General features: G+C 30.3%; 1 protein-coding gene across 1 annotated transcript; it reads left to right on the top strand.

Annotated features, from left to right (window-relative positions):
- Nucleotides 1–13837: 13837 nt before the first annotated feature.
- Nucleotides 13838–15079, top strand: LOC107915905 (uncharacterized protein At2g29880-like). Its single transcript, XM_016845093.2, has 2 exons — nt 13838–14218; nt 14294–15079. Exons 1-2 carry the CDS (start codon nt 13937–13939, stop codon nt 14906–14908), a joined length of 897 nt encoding a protein of 298 aa, XP_016700582.1. The 5' UTR covers nt 13838–13936; the 3' UTR covers nt 14909–15079.
- Nucleotides 15080–16454: the final 1375 nt, after the last annotated feature.

Genomic DNA, 16454 nt, shown 5'->3' with positions numbered 1-16454 from the left:
ATATTTGAATATTCTATTATTATAGATAATAATTTTTGAAAATTCATTATTTTAATTTGATTTACTTTACATGTAATGGGTTTAATTTAATTTATTTTATTTTATTTTATTTTTCTAATAATGAATTCAAATTCCTATATAAGAATACATTATTTGTTTTACTTTTAAAAGTTTATTTTAATTTTTGTTAAATTTAATAAATACATTAGTTAATATAAATATCCAATAAATAATCTAATTAATCTTAAATTTAAATGGTAATATTTAATTTTAATGTGAATAATAAAAAAATTCAAAATTTAAAACAAACATATGAAATTAAATTTAAATTTTACAAGAAGGAATATCCAAATAACTATTGTGAATTGAGGCTTTTTTACCTTGATAATACCAAAAAAATTAATTAAATATCAAAATAGTATCCTGATAACATTATTAACCAAAATGGGATTAAATGAACGGTGTCAAGGGATGGTGCTTGAAGGGGTGGGGGCACCACCCATTTTTTTTTTGCCCCAATCATGCCTCCACCTTTAGTTCATAATATGTTTAAAAAAAATTAATGGTGGAGGGACATTATACAGCAGCACTGGTATGAAGCAACTATAGCAGGCAAAATACGGGTAAAAAAGGGTGGAGGTTGCTACACTAGCTGTAACAGCCCGTTTTTCAGTGGTGTCGAAAACCGTGGTTTCTGGGCCACCAAATCCGACGAGTAAGTTCATAAATATTATTATTTAATATTTACAAGTCAAATATGATTTTAAAAAATATTTTTGATATGATAATTTATGCTATTCGATTGATTAATTAAGTTCAAGTGGAAAGACCATAAGGTCAAGTGGTTCTAGAAAATGAGGTATCGAGACCTCGTTTCTATAAACAAAGTCGTAAATATTTTTATAAATAGTTAAGAAGTGTCATAAAGGTAGTAGTAAAGTTTCGTTGAAAATTTTTAACATTTCAATAGTTAATTAATTAAAAAGCACTAAATTGTAAAAGATGTAAAATTTAATCACTATTTGATTTGAGTGATTAAATGGTTAATTGAATAAAGGAAAAGTGACTTAAATGGTAATTAAACCATGGTCAGAGTTTCCAAGTGGTGGTGCTATGATTGAATCCATTAGCTTTTGGATTAATTGTTCTTTTAATCCTAATTAGTTTGGGATTAAATTGTAAATAAGTTTATTTAGTTAGAATTTAATTAAATTGAAAGACCAATTGTGAAATTAAACCTTCCTTTGATGGTAATTATGCCATATATTTATGTGATGGACAAATATGGACATGACTTTGGTGTTTTATTTATTTATTTAACCAAGGGCAAAATGGTAATTTGATAATTAAATTAAATTAAAATAAAATCAAAATGTTTTATATTCATTTTGGTGTCTTCTTCTTCACGAATGAAAAATAAGAAAGAAACCATGGTAGCTTCAAGTTTCGGCTATTCTTTTGATGGTGCATGTAAGTTCAATTTAGCCCCGTTTTCAATAATTTTTATGTTTTTGAAATCGTTGCAACTAGGTCCAGCTAGCTCGTACCTTCGATTTTGAAACTGTTAAAGATTTTGAATGTTTTCATTGATGAATATATATGATTTTAGTTATTAAATGATGAATTTGAGATGTTGGTTGATATTTAAAAGTATTTTATTAAGTAATTTTGATGAATTTTCTGATTAGGGACTAAATTGTTGAAATAGTAAAAATAAAAGCGGTTTTTGTGAAATTATTACAAAAATGGGCTGTAATGAATGCCATGAATATTCGGCTAGCATGGTTTGCATTAAAAATGGTTAATTTTCATGTTTTACGTTTAGGGACTAAATTGAATAAAAGTAAAATGTTAGGGGCAATTTTGTAAAATTATAAAAATAAATTATTTTATTGTCTAAATTAATAAATTGAATGAAATTATTAATTTAGATCAAGGTCGAGTGGAAAATCGAGGAGAATAGAAAATCACCAAAATACCCCTATACTTTGACATTTCTGCAATTTAGCCAGGTAAGTTAGTACAGTTAGAATTTAACATCAATATGAATTTTTAAGTATATTAACATGGTACAAATTTTATATTTATTTTTGAAAATTAATGGTAATTTGATATATAATATTGAATTTGATTACTCTGATTGGATTGAACGCGGGATAGAGTACAATCGTGATTTGGTGTGTTGGAGGGATTGGCTCTTGTGAGCATCTGGTGTGTTTGTTTGTACTGACAATTTACTCATATTCGTAAGTCGTTCTTCATATGTACAATCTCGGTAAGGTAAATTGTTTAATGAATTTGAAAGATTTGTTATTTATTGAATATTAACCTGAACATAAATGAAAATGAGATATGTTGTGATTAAATGAGTTACATGAGTTATGTACTCATGAATTGAGTATTGAATGGCTAATTCCAATGTATAAACAATTGTGGTTTGATATATGAATAGCTAATAAAAGATGTTAATCAAATAAAAGATGTTAGCATGTGCAATTTGAGTATAGTACGAAATGATGTTGAAATGATATGCTAATATGTATGAATTCAAAAGGTTGACATATGATAGTTGGATCTTATTCATTAATATGTGTTTATATTTCAATTGTGCGGTTTGTATTTCTATAATCTGAACCTAGTTACTAATTGTTGTATTTTGATTTAATGCATATGGTAAGTGATTGAGGTGAGTATTTGGCTCTTTGATATTGAATTGAATTAAAGTTGATTGGAATGGATTGAATTGATATATATATTATGAATGTATTGATTATTTAAGAAATGAATACATATGTGTAAATGTGATAATGTGCAAATATAATAATTGGATATTGGTTGTATTTGGAAAGTGAATTGGAACCCTATTAACTGTATTGGGCTGAGTTGAATATAGATGGCATGCCATAGGATAGGAAAAGTTTAGGGATTTCTTTGACTTCGAGTCGATTAGGCACTAGGTGCCAATTTACTTCGGTTTAACTGATGAGACACTGCGTGTCAAATTTATATAGGATTAAGCACAATTACTACTTTGGATTTATCTGATAAGGCACTGGGTGCCAAATTGGTGTGTTGGTTGGATCTGTGTATCCATCCGAGTCCGAGTCGTGTTAATAGCGGTAATTAAATAAAGCGATACTATGATTGATATTGGATGATATTGTATGAGAATTGAAAATGGGGTAGTGATTTGAAACATGAAAATGAGTTATATACATAAATGCACTAACTTGCGTATTGATGGTGGTGATTAGGCTTATGTCAAGCTTGAGATTATGATTGATGTATATGCTTATGTCTGGTATTATATAAATAAAATGGTAAGTTCATAATTGAAATGTGATATGATGAAAAAGGGATTGACGAGTTGAATAATGTACTTATGTATGAGAAATTACGTATGTTATGGTTGAACTTACCTATGTTATGAATAAATATATTAATTAGTTAATTGATGTTGTTATTTAATTTTATGTTTAGTAAATGAAATGTAAAGTAAGTAAAGAAAGATATTCATAGTTTTATGAAAATTTTAATGATAGCGTAAAACGTTTTATAAAATCTTATTATGTTAGGAATGAACAGATATATGATGTTGATAGACTTACTCATTTATGAGTTAGTGGTGGTTATGTAGTTGACAAATCTTAAGGCATTGGTATAACTTTATAGTTATCATATAAAGTTTATTATTGAATTTGAATATTATGTTTAAAGTTTGTATGAGCTTACTAAGCATTCATTGCTTACATAGTTGTTTATCACTTACTTTATAGGTTATCGGAAGCTCGATCGGGTTAGAAGCTCGTCGGAGATCTATCACACTATCCAGCGATTATATTGGTAGTTTTGATATCTTGGTTAAGGTTTGAACAAATGTGCTCATGTATATATATATAAGTTGATGCTTGATGATTGAGGTGCCTTTGGCATATTGGTTATATGAACATTTGGTATTGAGATTAGTCATTCTTTGCATAATTTGAGTATGTTTACAGGCCTTGTATACATGTACAAATTTCTTGTAGGTTTATGCGTGAAAGGGTGAAAGAAATGGCTTGGAAGTGGTCATTTTCTTGTCCACACGACCGTGTGACCCCTGCAACTTTGAAATTTTTCTATGTTTTTCGAAAATTTTCTAAGTTTCTGATTTTGTCCCGACTTATTTCTAATGCGTATTTAGGGCCTTGAGGGCTCATATAAGGGACAATATATATGGTTTTGATTGGTTTTATTATGAATTTGATATGTTATGAAACGTTTGAAATTTCTATCTATTTGATTCGTAAACCCTGACAATTCTCTGTAACCATGTTTTGGCGACAGATACGGGTTAGGGGTTTTACACTAGCGACACCAAACCCTTATATATTTGAGTTGAACAATTATGGCAATTTGTGTGAATTTTGGTAGTCATTTTTGTGTTTTGTTTTGTTGAATTGTTATAGTATTTTTTGTGTTTTGTTGAATGGTTGTAGCAGCTAATGGATAAGAAGAAAGGAAATGAGTTTTTTTTTTGTAGAAGAGAAAACAAAGAAGAAAAGTCAGAAAGATTTGTAAGGTTTGTACATTGATTAATTTTTGTTATTATATTTTTTCCAATAGAATCTTGTTTTGTTTTTCAAATAATTATTGAGAAATTTAATTATATTTAAATATTTTTATAGATTTAGTATTGAAAATGGATAATCAATTCTTCGTATGCGTTTATTCCGATAGGGTAATTTTAATAACAACAGTTGGTTGTATATTTGAATGTCGCCGAAAAATAGAAATAAGATTTAATAGAAATGTGTCGGTTGATGATATGAAAGGAAGGATCAGTGCAAAAATTGTTAGATGTTGTGGGAGGAGGATCTTGAAACTATTCTACAAATTCTCAATTTCAACAAATCCCATCAAATTCATCGATATGGAACTTGTAGACAATGACAACGTGGAGACTATGGTCGCACTTTATTGTCAATATTAGAATAGCCACATTGAATCGATTTAGTTGTTTGTTGAGTTAGTTGATGTGGAGCCACCTGAAGATTTCACTCCATTAAGTGAAGAACATAAAGTTCAAGATCCGTGTACGGAGGTTCTGAGAGCTTCTATTGAGAGGTAATCGACTATACGCAGGTTCGAAATCGATCTTAATGCTCTACCTACGCCTGATAACCTTAACCCAGGTCCCCATTTACAAATACATCATGTGGTGATTGAGACCTATGCATATGGTGAAGATGGATATGATAATAATGGTCCTTCTAATCACGAGGTTGAAGATTATAGTGATCCCTATCTAGACGAGGTACCGAATGATATCGACAATGAAGGCATGAATGAAGATGGAAATGTTTACACATCTTCAATTGAAAACCTAAGTCGAGACATTTTCATACGCAATGATCTTGGGGCCCACATGTCGATCGTAAATCCTAGTGTGGCACATGCATCCAAGTTCCTAGAGTACTTTGATATACTACCTGCTCACCGATTGGTCGCAGATCTCGAATGTGAAGAGTTTTTCGTAGGCCAAAAATTCACGACTAAGGAAGACTGGGTATTTATCATTAAGCGGTATAACATGAATGTTTCGATTGACTACAAAGTCGACGTTTCTAAATCAACATTGTATATTAGGGAGTGTTGAAGGTTGATAGAAGAGCGCAATTGGCGGGAACGAGTCGATTTATCTAGAGGTCACAAATGTGGGAGATTAGAAAATTTGTTAGGCCTCACACATGCACTTCTACATGTATGACACAAGATCACCGCAAACTTAATGCTAAAACCATCTACAATTACATCATACCAATGGTGAAGGACATGCCGACCAAACCTATTTCGATGCTGATTATCAAAATACAAGAACGATTCCAATACTGAATGTCATACCGGAAAGCATGGATAGCTGAACAGATGATAATGGAGAAATTGTACGAAGATTGGGATGTGTTGTACAATGAACTACAATGGTGGATAGTCGTTATGCGAGAGTACTTGATGCAAACATGATCTTATTATGACTCGGATGACCAACTACAATCGAGAAGGAAAACTATCCACCAGATGTTTTGGACGTTTGATCCATGCATGTAGACCTTTCCCCATTGCAAGCCACTTGTGCATGTTGACAAAATCTGGCTATACAGAAAATATATGCAGATTATACTTATTGCAATTGCTCAAGACGAGAATTAGAACTTGCTCCCTGTAGCGTTTTCCATTATGGAGTCCGAGAATATGGAATCATGGGAATTCTTCCTGACGAACTTACAGACATATGTTGTTAGAGATGACAATATTTGTATCATATTCGATTGATCGAAGGGACTAATTATCACGATTAGGCATTCAAGTGTTTTGTGGAGATTCGTTTACTGCATCGAGCACATCACCTCTAACTTCTGCCAAGACTACAAAATGCACACTGGCGGAAACAAGTCGTGAACATGGGTAAATTTTAGTTTCAACATATTTTTGAAATTTTTTTAATACTTCTACAAATTAATTCAAAAAGGTAATGTATTTTTTTGGAATACATATGTAGCGTACGAGCTAGAACAACACTGTTTAAAGCAAAGGCTAACCAGGCTTGAAGGTGATATGCACGGTGAAATGAATACTCCTTTCTGAGAGTGGTTGGTTACCATGGAGTTGTGACAATGGGCTCAAAGTTTTGATAACGGGTCTCGATATTGTCATATGACCACCAACTTGGCAAAGGCGATTAACTCCGTCTTGAAACAAACACAACATCTTCCAATTTCATCTATTTTCTTAGTTATGTTCTGCAGGCTAGCAACATTGATGCTAAGAATGGGGCTGAAATAAGTAAACCATATAGAGGCGGGACACGTATTTGTTGAGAAGGTCAAGAAGGCAATGGATGCGAACCATCAGAGAGCGAGGTCGATGAATGTAGAAATATATTCTCGACAATTAGAAACTTTTCAAGTTATGGAGTTCATTGGTCATCAATTCGATATCCCACTTAGGTTTTACAGAGTTGATCTCCGAAATAGATGGTGTGATTGCTTGAAAGTTCCAAACACTTTGTTACCATTGAACGTATGTCGTTGCAGCTTGCACTCTCACCTCAATCAATGTTGAACAATATATCGATGAGGTGTACACTTTGGAATGCACATTGCGTATTTGGGGAAACCAGTTCCCCATCTTGCGTGATTTGTCTACATGGGAAGTGCCTCCGCTGACTTTCGAGTTTGTCCCAAACAAGGGGTTACGTAAGAAGTCGAAAAGTCGCCTATAGGTCACCAGGATCTATGGTTAAATGGACATGATGGAGAACCCCAACCCCAAACTTTGTGGTCTGTACAGAACAGCTAGTCATAATCGGACTAAATGCCTGCACCGAACCTACCATATTGGACAATCATCTCGATCGAGTGGACTATGAATTATTGTACTCCATGTTCAAAATTTTATTTTATTTTATTATTATGATGGAATTTTCATATTTATATTTTAGGAGCAACACAACTATATTACATCTTAAAACAAAACTTTGACATTATATTGTTTTCAAAAAAGTCAAAAGTTGTGTTTTGAAATTAATCCTTGTTGAATGAATAGTGTTTATTAATTATATGCTTCCATTTCGTAATCATTAAAAATTAAAAAGATTTAAACAATAAATTAAAAATTAAACTTGTTAGAACAATTTTCCATAAAAAAACAAAATTCTTAATGTAATGCTTAAATTTTATCACTTATTTGCAAGTGGGAAGGCATGTGTTTGTTGACTAACTGATGTCAAATATAACATCCTGTATAGCGCCCAGGACTACAGCAATATCAAGAACCCGCTTATGTCCATGGTACGGTGTTTTGTCACACGAAAAAGCTCACGATACAATGTTGCTAATACTGCTGAGCCCTAATTATACGAACATGCAGCTGTCAAATCAAATAACAGGGGCAAGTATATCAAGTGACCCTGTTGTTATTTGCATCTGGCATGAGTACACCCCTATCAGATGCATTATATATGCTCAAGCAGCACACATCATCTTCCGCTCAATGACAGTACTCGATAAATTTTTAAAATTTCCCTTCAACCATGAAAATCTCAAACTCGTAAATTTATCTCCACCATCATCGGGTGAGCGTTTTAGTAAGTGCTAGCAAAGCGTCGTCAATTTAGACACTGTACTTACACCTGTGATTGCACTATCGTCGATTGGGAGCCTAAGTTGTAGTGCAACATCTTTTAGAGTGATGGTACACTCCCCATACAACAAATGAAATGTGTGGGTCTCCAGACACCACCGCTTGACCAAAGTGGATATCAAGCATCACCTCAAATCAAACATTCGAATCAATGCCGTTGATCCGAATCCGAATGCCTCCAAGTATGGCATAAAATGTTCATTTGGTCGATTGCCCGGACCATTGACATGAGCCCCTAATATGCGATATTGACCCTGACCATATTTAATTACCGCATTAATTAATATATCCTAATTAAATAAAAAAATGACGTGGAACTTTATAAAAGGACTCGTGAATAACAAATAACAATTTTATTACCTGCACATTAATCTTATTTGCTAAGTGATCATTTTTTGTAATCAACGAACCCATTTGGATATTTACAGTTTTGAAAAAAAATATATTAATCATCAACTGAACAAATAAACCATATACAAATAACGAAAATGCATTTTTTAACAGGAAAAATTAAAGTTTGAACATTTTCACTCATTAACAAAACACATAAATATAATACAAAAACATGCAAATCACAATAAAAAAATATCAAAATAATATATACAAAAGCATGCAAAACACAATAATATCACTTAAACTTTTTTTTATCCCTACACATACCAAAAAAATACTAAACTGTTTTATTCACACAAAAAAAAACATTATCATTACAAAAATAAAATTATTATTTTATTATACATACAAAAAATTCAACATGAAATCTCTGAATCATTCAAATAACATTAAATAATAAATTTTCAACACAAAAAATATTTAAAATATAAAAATTTAATGTTAAAAATCTCAAAAAATATTTAAAATATAAAAATTTAATGTTAAAAATCTCAAAAAAATTATAATTACATAACAAGCTCGGAAAATTAGAAAAGAATTTTTAATATTAACTAAGTAAAAAAAACAAATAAATGCATAATAATTACAAATAAAAATTAGAAAACATCACATATTTTTTGCCATACCATTTCAGTATATAATAATTTTCTTTATACCAGTTAAATAAATAACAAACAAACAAATAATATTAAAAAAAATACAACATACCTAGTGATTCCTTTCTTCTCAACACAAAATCTACAAAACCAAACTGTCAAACTTTTTCCTTTCAACACAAGGGGACCATCTATAGGCTTAGATATATATGCCTTAAGCGGGGAAAATGAGGAAATGGACAATTGTTTTGGAGATGAGAAGAAGAAACACCCCGTAACCGTCTAGTCACGTCCGCCGCAAGCAGTTAGACTGCCAACAGTGGTACCACCTGACAATAGCCCTCCTCCCCTAGGTGTCGCCTAACAAAAGCCCTCTTTCCCTTAAAATAATTTTTTTAGCTCATATATGACCTATATTGTGCTCGAATTTTTTTTCAACCTGTATATTGATGTCGTCATATGCCTACCCTCCACCATTTAAATATGGTTTTTTTAATCCAAATATGACCTGAAGATGAGTGGCTATTGGTGGGAAAAAAATGGTGGTGCCCCCATTCCATCCGGCACCACCATCACAGGCTATTTGGTTAGGGGGAATAGGAATGCATTCCCCCTATTCTAAGGGCCCACCACCTAACGAGCGTTTGGTTGCCCGTAATTCTAGCACGTCCCGAATCCATTCCGTCCCTAATACGCCCACATCCCGTAATAGGCATTCCCCCCATTCAGTGCCGATTAGGGATTCCTTACCCGTTTCTTATTTTCGTTTCCTTTTTCTGCTTCTTTTTCTATCGATATTGCAGAGGTAATTTCTGCTTCTTCTTCCATCGATTTCTGCTTCTTCTTCCATCATTTTCTTATTTGGTGGCCCGTACGGATCGTCTTCAGCAAAGGTACGAGGCTGGTTTTTGCCTTGTCGCTGGGTATGTTTTTTGTTATGATTATTTGCTTAATCTGTGTAATGCAGATGTGGAAGATATGTTTGCATGTGGCTTTTGAGAATTTTGATTGATCAATTTTTGGTTCTTTTTATCTTTTTGAATGGTGTTGTTTATGTTATTGGAATGTTTATTAGAGCATCGGGTTTGAGTTATTTATTTATTTTGATCGATCAATTAGAATGTTTCTTTTTAAAAGAATCTGGAGAATGGGTTTGTTTTATTTTTTGTGTTTTTGAATTCTAATGGTGCACTTTAATTTTTGAATGGTTTGTATCGTCTCTGAGATTGTGTTGGCAAATGAGTGTATTTTTTTTTGCTATGTATCTTGTATATATGCATTGGTATATGCAGTTTTTTAATGGGTTATTTGAAGGTTGGAGTGGATGTTTATTAAGGACATTGTTTACATGAATATCAAATGGCTTTTAATTTTTGGTATATTATCTATCTGTTTGTTTAGATATTAGTAGTTTTACAGTTCGAATGATTCACTACATTCTTAGATGAGGGTTTGTTCGTTTTTTTTTTCTTTTGGTGTGTGTTGAGATAGTTCATTTAAGGTTCGAATTGTTGTTTATTTCATTTTTTAGATGAAGATTGAAAATGGGTACTTCCTATTTTTGTTTTTAAGATTCTTTCATTTTGAGGTTTCTATGGATTTTTATTTTTATTTTTTTTTACACTTTTTAGATGAAGATGAAAAATGGGTCTTTTCTGTTTATGGTTCATTTGAGGTTTCAATGATTTTTTTTCATTCTTGGCATGAACATAGAAAATGGATATATTATTTTGGTGTGTATAAATTGATTATGTTTTGTTTTTAATGGCATAAAAGTGCACATTTTAATTCTGAAATGTTTTATTACATTTTTGACATGAAAATTGCAAGTAGGTGTTTTTGTTTTTGTTTTACTTTAGTTCAAAAGTTTGGGATTAGTTGGTGGATTTTGTTTGTGTCTAATTTTTGTTTGTTTGTTTCTATGAAAAATGTCAATAGTGTCTGCTTAATGGATAACGATTATTGCTTTGGAAGGAGGGTACATGTTCTCAGTGATGAAGTGAACGATATTTGTTAAATTTTCTTCTCTACATTGCCTTATGAGCTTTTGGAACTAAAATTAATAATATGGTATGATGGTGATAGATTTATTTTCCTCGGCAGGCAAACAAAGAAAAACTAGGAAAGATAGTGAACGATCTTAGAAATTTCCTAACATATCCTTTATTACTGGTTGATCAAACAGCTTAATCTATATAATTATGATTTACAGTTGAAGTTATGCTGACTTTATTGGTGGAACTAAATAAAAAAAATTGTTTTGGGGATAGGACATCCTTCAATTTGTTATTTGGACTTGGATGTGAGCTTCAGATATAAATGCATATTAATGAGGAAGATGTTATTGAATGGGGCTCCTCTCTATTTTTGGCCTATTTTTTTACCGTCTGACGGCAAACTATGCCTGTATTTTTATACATACCATGTTGGGAGAATGTTAGGTCTTCAATCTGTTCTCTTCTTTTTCCCTTGTTGCTTGCTATTTTGGATTGAGATTGGATTCTTTCATTCTGAATGTAATTGTATAAATATAAATTTAATTTTAATTCAATATATAGATGAATTTATGCAAATTGTTGTAGACTATTTTCAAAATTTGTTCACCTCACAAGGATAGTCTATTTCTACATAAGGTTTTGGTTAATAGACTAGGCATGCCATCTGTGATTGTATTATCGAGGCCTAAAGTGCTTTTATATCATGACAACTAATTTGATAAAGAAATGAATTTCAAGTTGCAAAGATAATTTTAGTTTCTATTTTTTGCTTCGTAAAGATTCTAAATTTGTATTGTTCATTTTTCTTTGATAGTGTGTTATTACAACTTGAATTCTTTGGCTTGTTTGATTGCTCCCTCCACCCACAGTTGAGCGTTTTCTATTCACACAATCACTTTAAGTTCTTTGGCAATTAAATTATTTTATTTTATTTTACTGTTATTGAAATTATGATTAGAGAAATGTGACCCTTTTACTATGATCTCAAGCTATATAACACTTTAATATCTTGCAGTAATGGCTCGTCTGCCTTTAATTGCACAAAGTGTGAGGCGTAAAAGAATTGGTATTGTATTGACAATATGGTTGCAAATCTGTAGAATTGCGAGTTGGTTCTTACTTACATTGGGTGCCAGCCATAGCCTACATACTTATAGACCAAGGATTAGGTCCTATATTTTAGATTTTTATGCAAAACGGGATTATGTGAAAAGGCTTATATATGCTAGTGACGAGACATGTATTGAACAAGTTAGGATGAACAGATTTGCCTTTTTTAAACTGTGTGAGATGTTACAAACGTTAGGGGGATTGAAGTCGTCAAGGAACATGCTTGTTGATGAGCAAGTGGCAATGTTTTTACACATCATTTCCCATCACCTTAAAAATCGAGTTATCAAGCATCACTTTAATAGGTCCAGGGAAACTGTTAGCAGATCATTTCATAGTGTTTTAAATGCTATCATACGCTTACAAGATGTGTTATTTAGAAAGGCAGAGCCAATTACAGCTAATTCTTCAGACACAATAAGGAAATGGTTTAAGGTATTGGATTGAGTTTTGTATATAGCTTGTACATAATTTAGTTGATTTAGATTTAAGTTTAGTATCCTAACTCAAGGTTTTATAACATGTGATATAGAATTGCTTAGGTGCTCTTGATGGAACCCACATCAAGATTAGGGTTCCAACAGTTGATAAACCTAGATATTGAACGCGAAAAGGGGACATAGCAACAAATATGCTAGGTGTTTGTACACCTGATATGCAATTTGTTTATGTTCTTCCTAGTTGGGAAGGTTCTGTTGCTGATGGACGGGTTCTTCGAGATGCCATTAGTAGGAGACATGGACTAAAAGTTCCTCATGGTAAACTGGATAGTTAGAGGACTTTGAATTATTCATTAAGATCAAACTTTTTTTAGGGAATTAATCATTTAAATTTTTTTATAGGTTGTTATTATCTAGTTGATGTTGGATACACAAATTGTGAGGAATTTCTTGCACCATTTAGAGGAAAACGATATCATTTGACTAAATGGCGTCAGGGTTATCAGCCAAGTACTCCGCAAGAATTTTTTAATATGAAACATGCCTCAGCACGTAATGTTATTGAAAGATGCTTTGCGTTATTAAAACTTAGATGGGGAATACTTAGGAGTCCATCATTCTATCCTATAAGAGTGCATAATAGAATCATTATTGCATGTTATTTGCTCCATAATTTTATTCGAACCCATATGAGTATTGATCCTATTGAATCGGAGGTGGGAGAAGGATTACCTAGTAACGTGGTAGATGACGATGAACCGAATATCGTAAATATTCATCCATCGGATGCATGGGCTACTTGGAGGATGGAACTAGCCAACCAAATGTTCGATGAATGGCAAGCATCTAGAAATTAGTTAGGTTTAGGGACAAAATGAGTTTGAGTTAATTTGTTTATGTTATTTTATGTATCTAGTTTGTGAAACTCTGGTGGTGTTTGAATTGTTTTTTGTATTGTACTAAACTTGTTGAATTATAATTTAATTTCTTTTCATTCATCATGTGTTATAATTTTATAAAGTGTTGAGCTTTTGATTCATGATATTGAACTTAATTGTAATTTTGTAAAGTGTTCACCTTTTGATTCATGATATTAAACTTAATTGTAATTTGTTTTTTTTTTCTTAAGATAATTATTTCAGGTGTTTCAGAATCAAATGTTTTTTCCCAAGCTTCTCGAGGAACCAAAAGGAAATGGGTTCCAGAAGAAGATGCAGCAATGGTTTCCTGCATGGTGGACTTGCAGAATGTTGGAACCTTTAATGCTAATACGGGGTTCAAAGCCGGTTATTTAAACGAGTTAGAAAAAATGTTAGAAAAGGCTTTACCCAATGCAATGTTGAAGGCTAGACCTAATATTGAATCGAGGATTAGGTTACTAAAAAGGGATTGGTCAATCGTGTATGACATGTTTAATGGCCAAAACAATAGCGGTTTTGGTTGGGATGAGCATAGGCAGATCGTTGTTGCTGAAGATGCGGTTTGGAACTCTTATTTAAATGTAAGAATTATTTCAAGTTTTTATTATCTTATTTTTACCAAACTTATAACTAATATGATTTCCTCATTTTTATAGAGTCATAAAGAAGCCGGTCAATTCAAACATCGTAGTTTCCCTTACTACAACCAACTTACTTCCATCTACGCAAGAGATCGAGCGACTGGGAGAGATGCTCAAACAGCCGCTGATGTTATTGAAGAAATAAATGTTCAGGATGTACCTACTACAGATATTAATGAAGAAAGAAACGAATTCAATGACTGCAAAGCTGATGTCTCTTTGGATGACATGGATGTTTCTGCTATGGAACCGCAACCAGATAGAAACCAAGGGGGTTCCACATCTTCAAATAAGAAAAAAAAGAATTATGATGCAAGTGATCATATTTCTTCTTCATTTCATGATGCTGCCACTTTATTGGCGGAAAACATGTGGGCCATTGGCGAACAAATCAGTAGGAGTATTGCCTCCGATGTGTTAGTTCAACAAAAGTTAGAAGATTTCCAGATCATCCAAGAAAAAGCTACAAATTTAGATCCAACCTTATGGGAAATAGAAGGTTTAACTATGGATGAGCGCTATCGAGCATTGAGCAAAATTCCAGATCATCCAACTCAAATGCTCGTTTTCTTTAGTTTACCTTCTGATGTGTGGTTGGAATGGGTCAGAAGATTTCTTGCTGACCATTAAAAATCATGGTTCTGTTGACGATATTTTCGTAACTTTTTCTGTTTGTAATATTTGGGATGGTATATCATTACAATGTTCTAACTTTTTGATGTTGTAAAACTATATAACATATGGATTATGACATAGAATTTCATGTAACCTTTTGTTAATATATGAATATTATGTTTATGCAAAATATAATTCTCAAGTTATTTATTACTTCTAATTTTTTTATTGTAGAATAATTAAATTATTTGTTTCACTAATGATATTTTAGCACATTAAATATGTATTGCAGTTTAAAAATAATAAAGTAGATTATAAATTATATTTTACAGTATTATATATTATGATTTTAGTAAATTCATATAAGAATATTTAATATTAAGAATAATTATTTTAGATTATATTTTATAGTATTATATATTATGGTTATAGTAAGTTCATATAAGAATATTTAATATTAATAATTTTATTAAATTATATATTTTTAATAAATTATATTTAATAATAATTATTTTAAATTATATTTTATGGTATTATATATTATGATTTTAGTAAATTCATATAAGAATATTTAATATTAAGAATTTTATTAAATTATATATTTTTATTAAATTATATTTAAAAATAATTAATTTAAATTATATTTTATAGTATTATATATTATGATTTTAGTAAATTCTAAGAATATTTAATATTAAGAATTTTATTAAATTATATATTTTTTCTAAATTATATTTTTAATAATAATTATTTTAAATTATATTTTATAGTGTTATATATTATGATTTTATTAAATTCATTTAAGAATATTTAATATTAAGAATTTTATTAAATTATATATTTTTATTAAATTATATTTTTAATAATTATTATTTTAAATTATATTTTATAGTGTTATATATTATGATTTTAGTAAATTCATTTAAGAATATTTAATATTAAGAATTTTATTAAATTATATTTTTAATAATTATTATTTTAAATTATATTTTATAGTATTATATATTATGATTTTAGTAAATTCATTTAAGAAGATTTAATATTAAGAATTTTATTAAATTATATATTTTTATTAAATTATATTTTATAGTATTATATTTTATGATTTTAGAAAATTCATATAAGAATATTTAATATTAAGAATTTTATTAAATTATATATTTTTGTTAAATTATATTTAATAATAATTATGTTAAAATATTATTAAATTATTTATTATTTATATTAATAATCTTATTAAAATTTAATAACAATAACAATAATCATCTACCTAAAAAAAATTCTATTAAGGTAATGGAATAGAGCTGTAATGGAATAGAGGCATAATAGTATTCTTATGTTTGGTTGAATAGAATGATATTGTAATAGCACAAGGAAAAAACTAAAATGACTAGAATACCCCTTAGCAGAATTTTTTTTAGGTAGATTATTATTGTTATTGTTATTAAATTTTAATAAGATTATTAATATAAATAATAAATTATTTAATCATATTTTAACATAATTATTATTAAATATAATTTAAAAATATATATAATTTAATAAAATTCTTAATATTAAA

Source organism: Gossypium hirsutum, chromosome D10 (assembly GCF_007990345.1).
Source record: "Gossypium hirsutum isolate 1008001.06 chromosome D10, Gossypium_hirsutum_v2.1, whole genome shotgun sequence".
NCBI classification, from domain to species: Eukaryota; Viridiplantae; Streptophyta; class Magnoliopsida; order Malvales; family Malvaceae; genus Gossypium; species Gossypium hirsutum.
Note: the sequence above shows the minus strand (reverse complement) of the source record. Positions and strands in the feature narration are given on the sequence as shown.

Excerpts from the sequence above, each read along its gene's own strand:
- LOC107915905 (XM_016845093.2), top strand. The coding sequence starts at position 13,937 with ATGGTTTCCTGCATGGTGGACTTGCAGAATGTTGGAACCTTTAATGCT. Across the intron at positions 14,219-14,293 it reads TTTGGAACTCTTATTTAAAT|AGTCATAAAGAAGCCGGTCA; the intron begins GTAAGAATTATT and ends TCATTTTTATAG.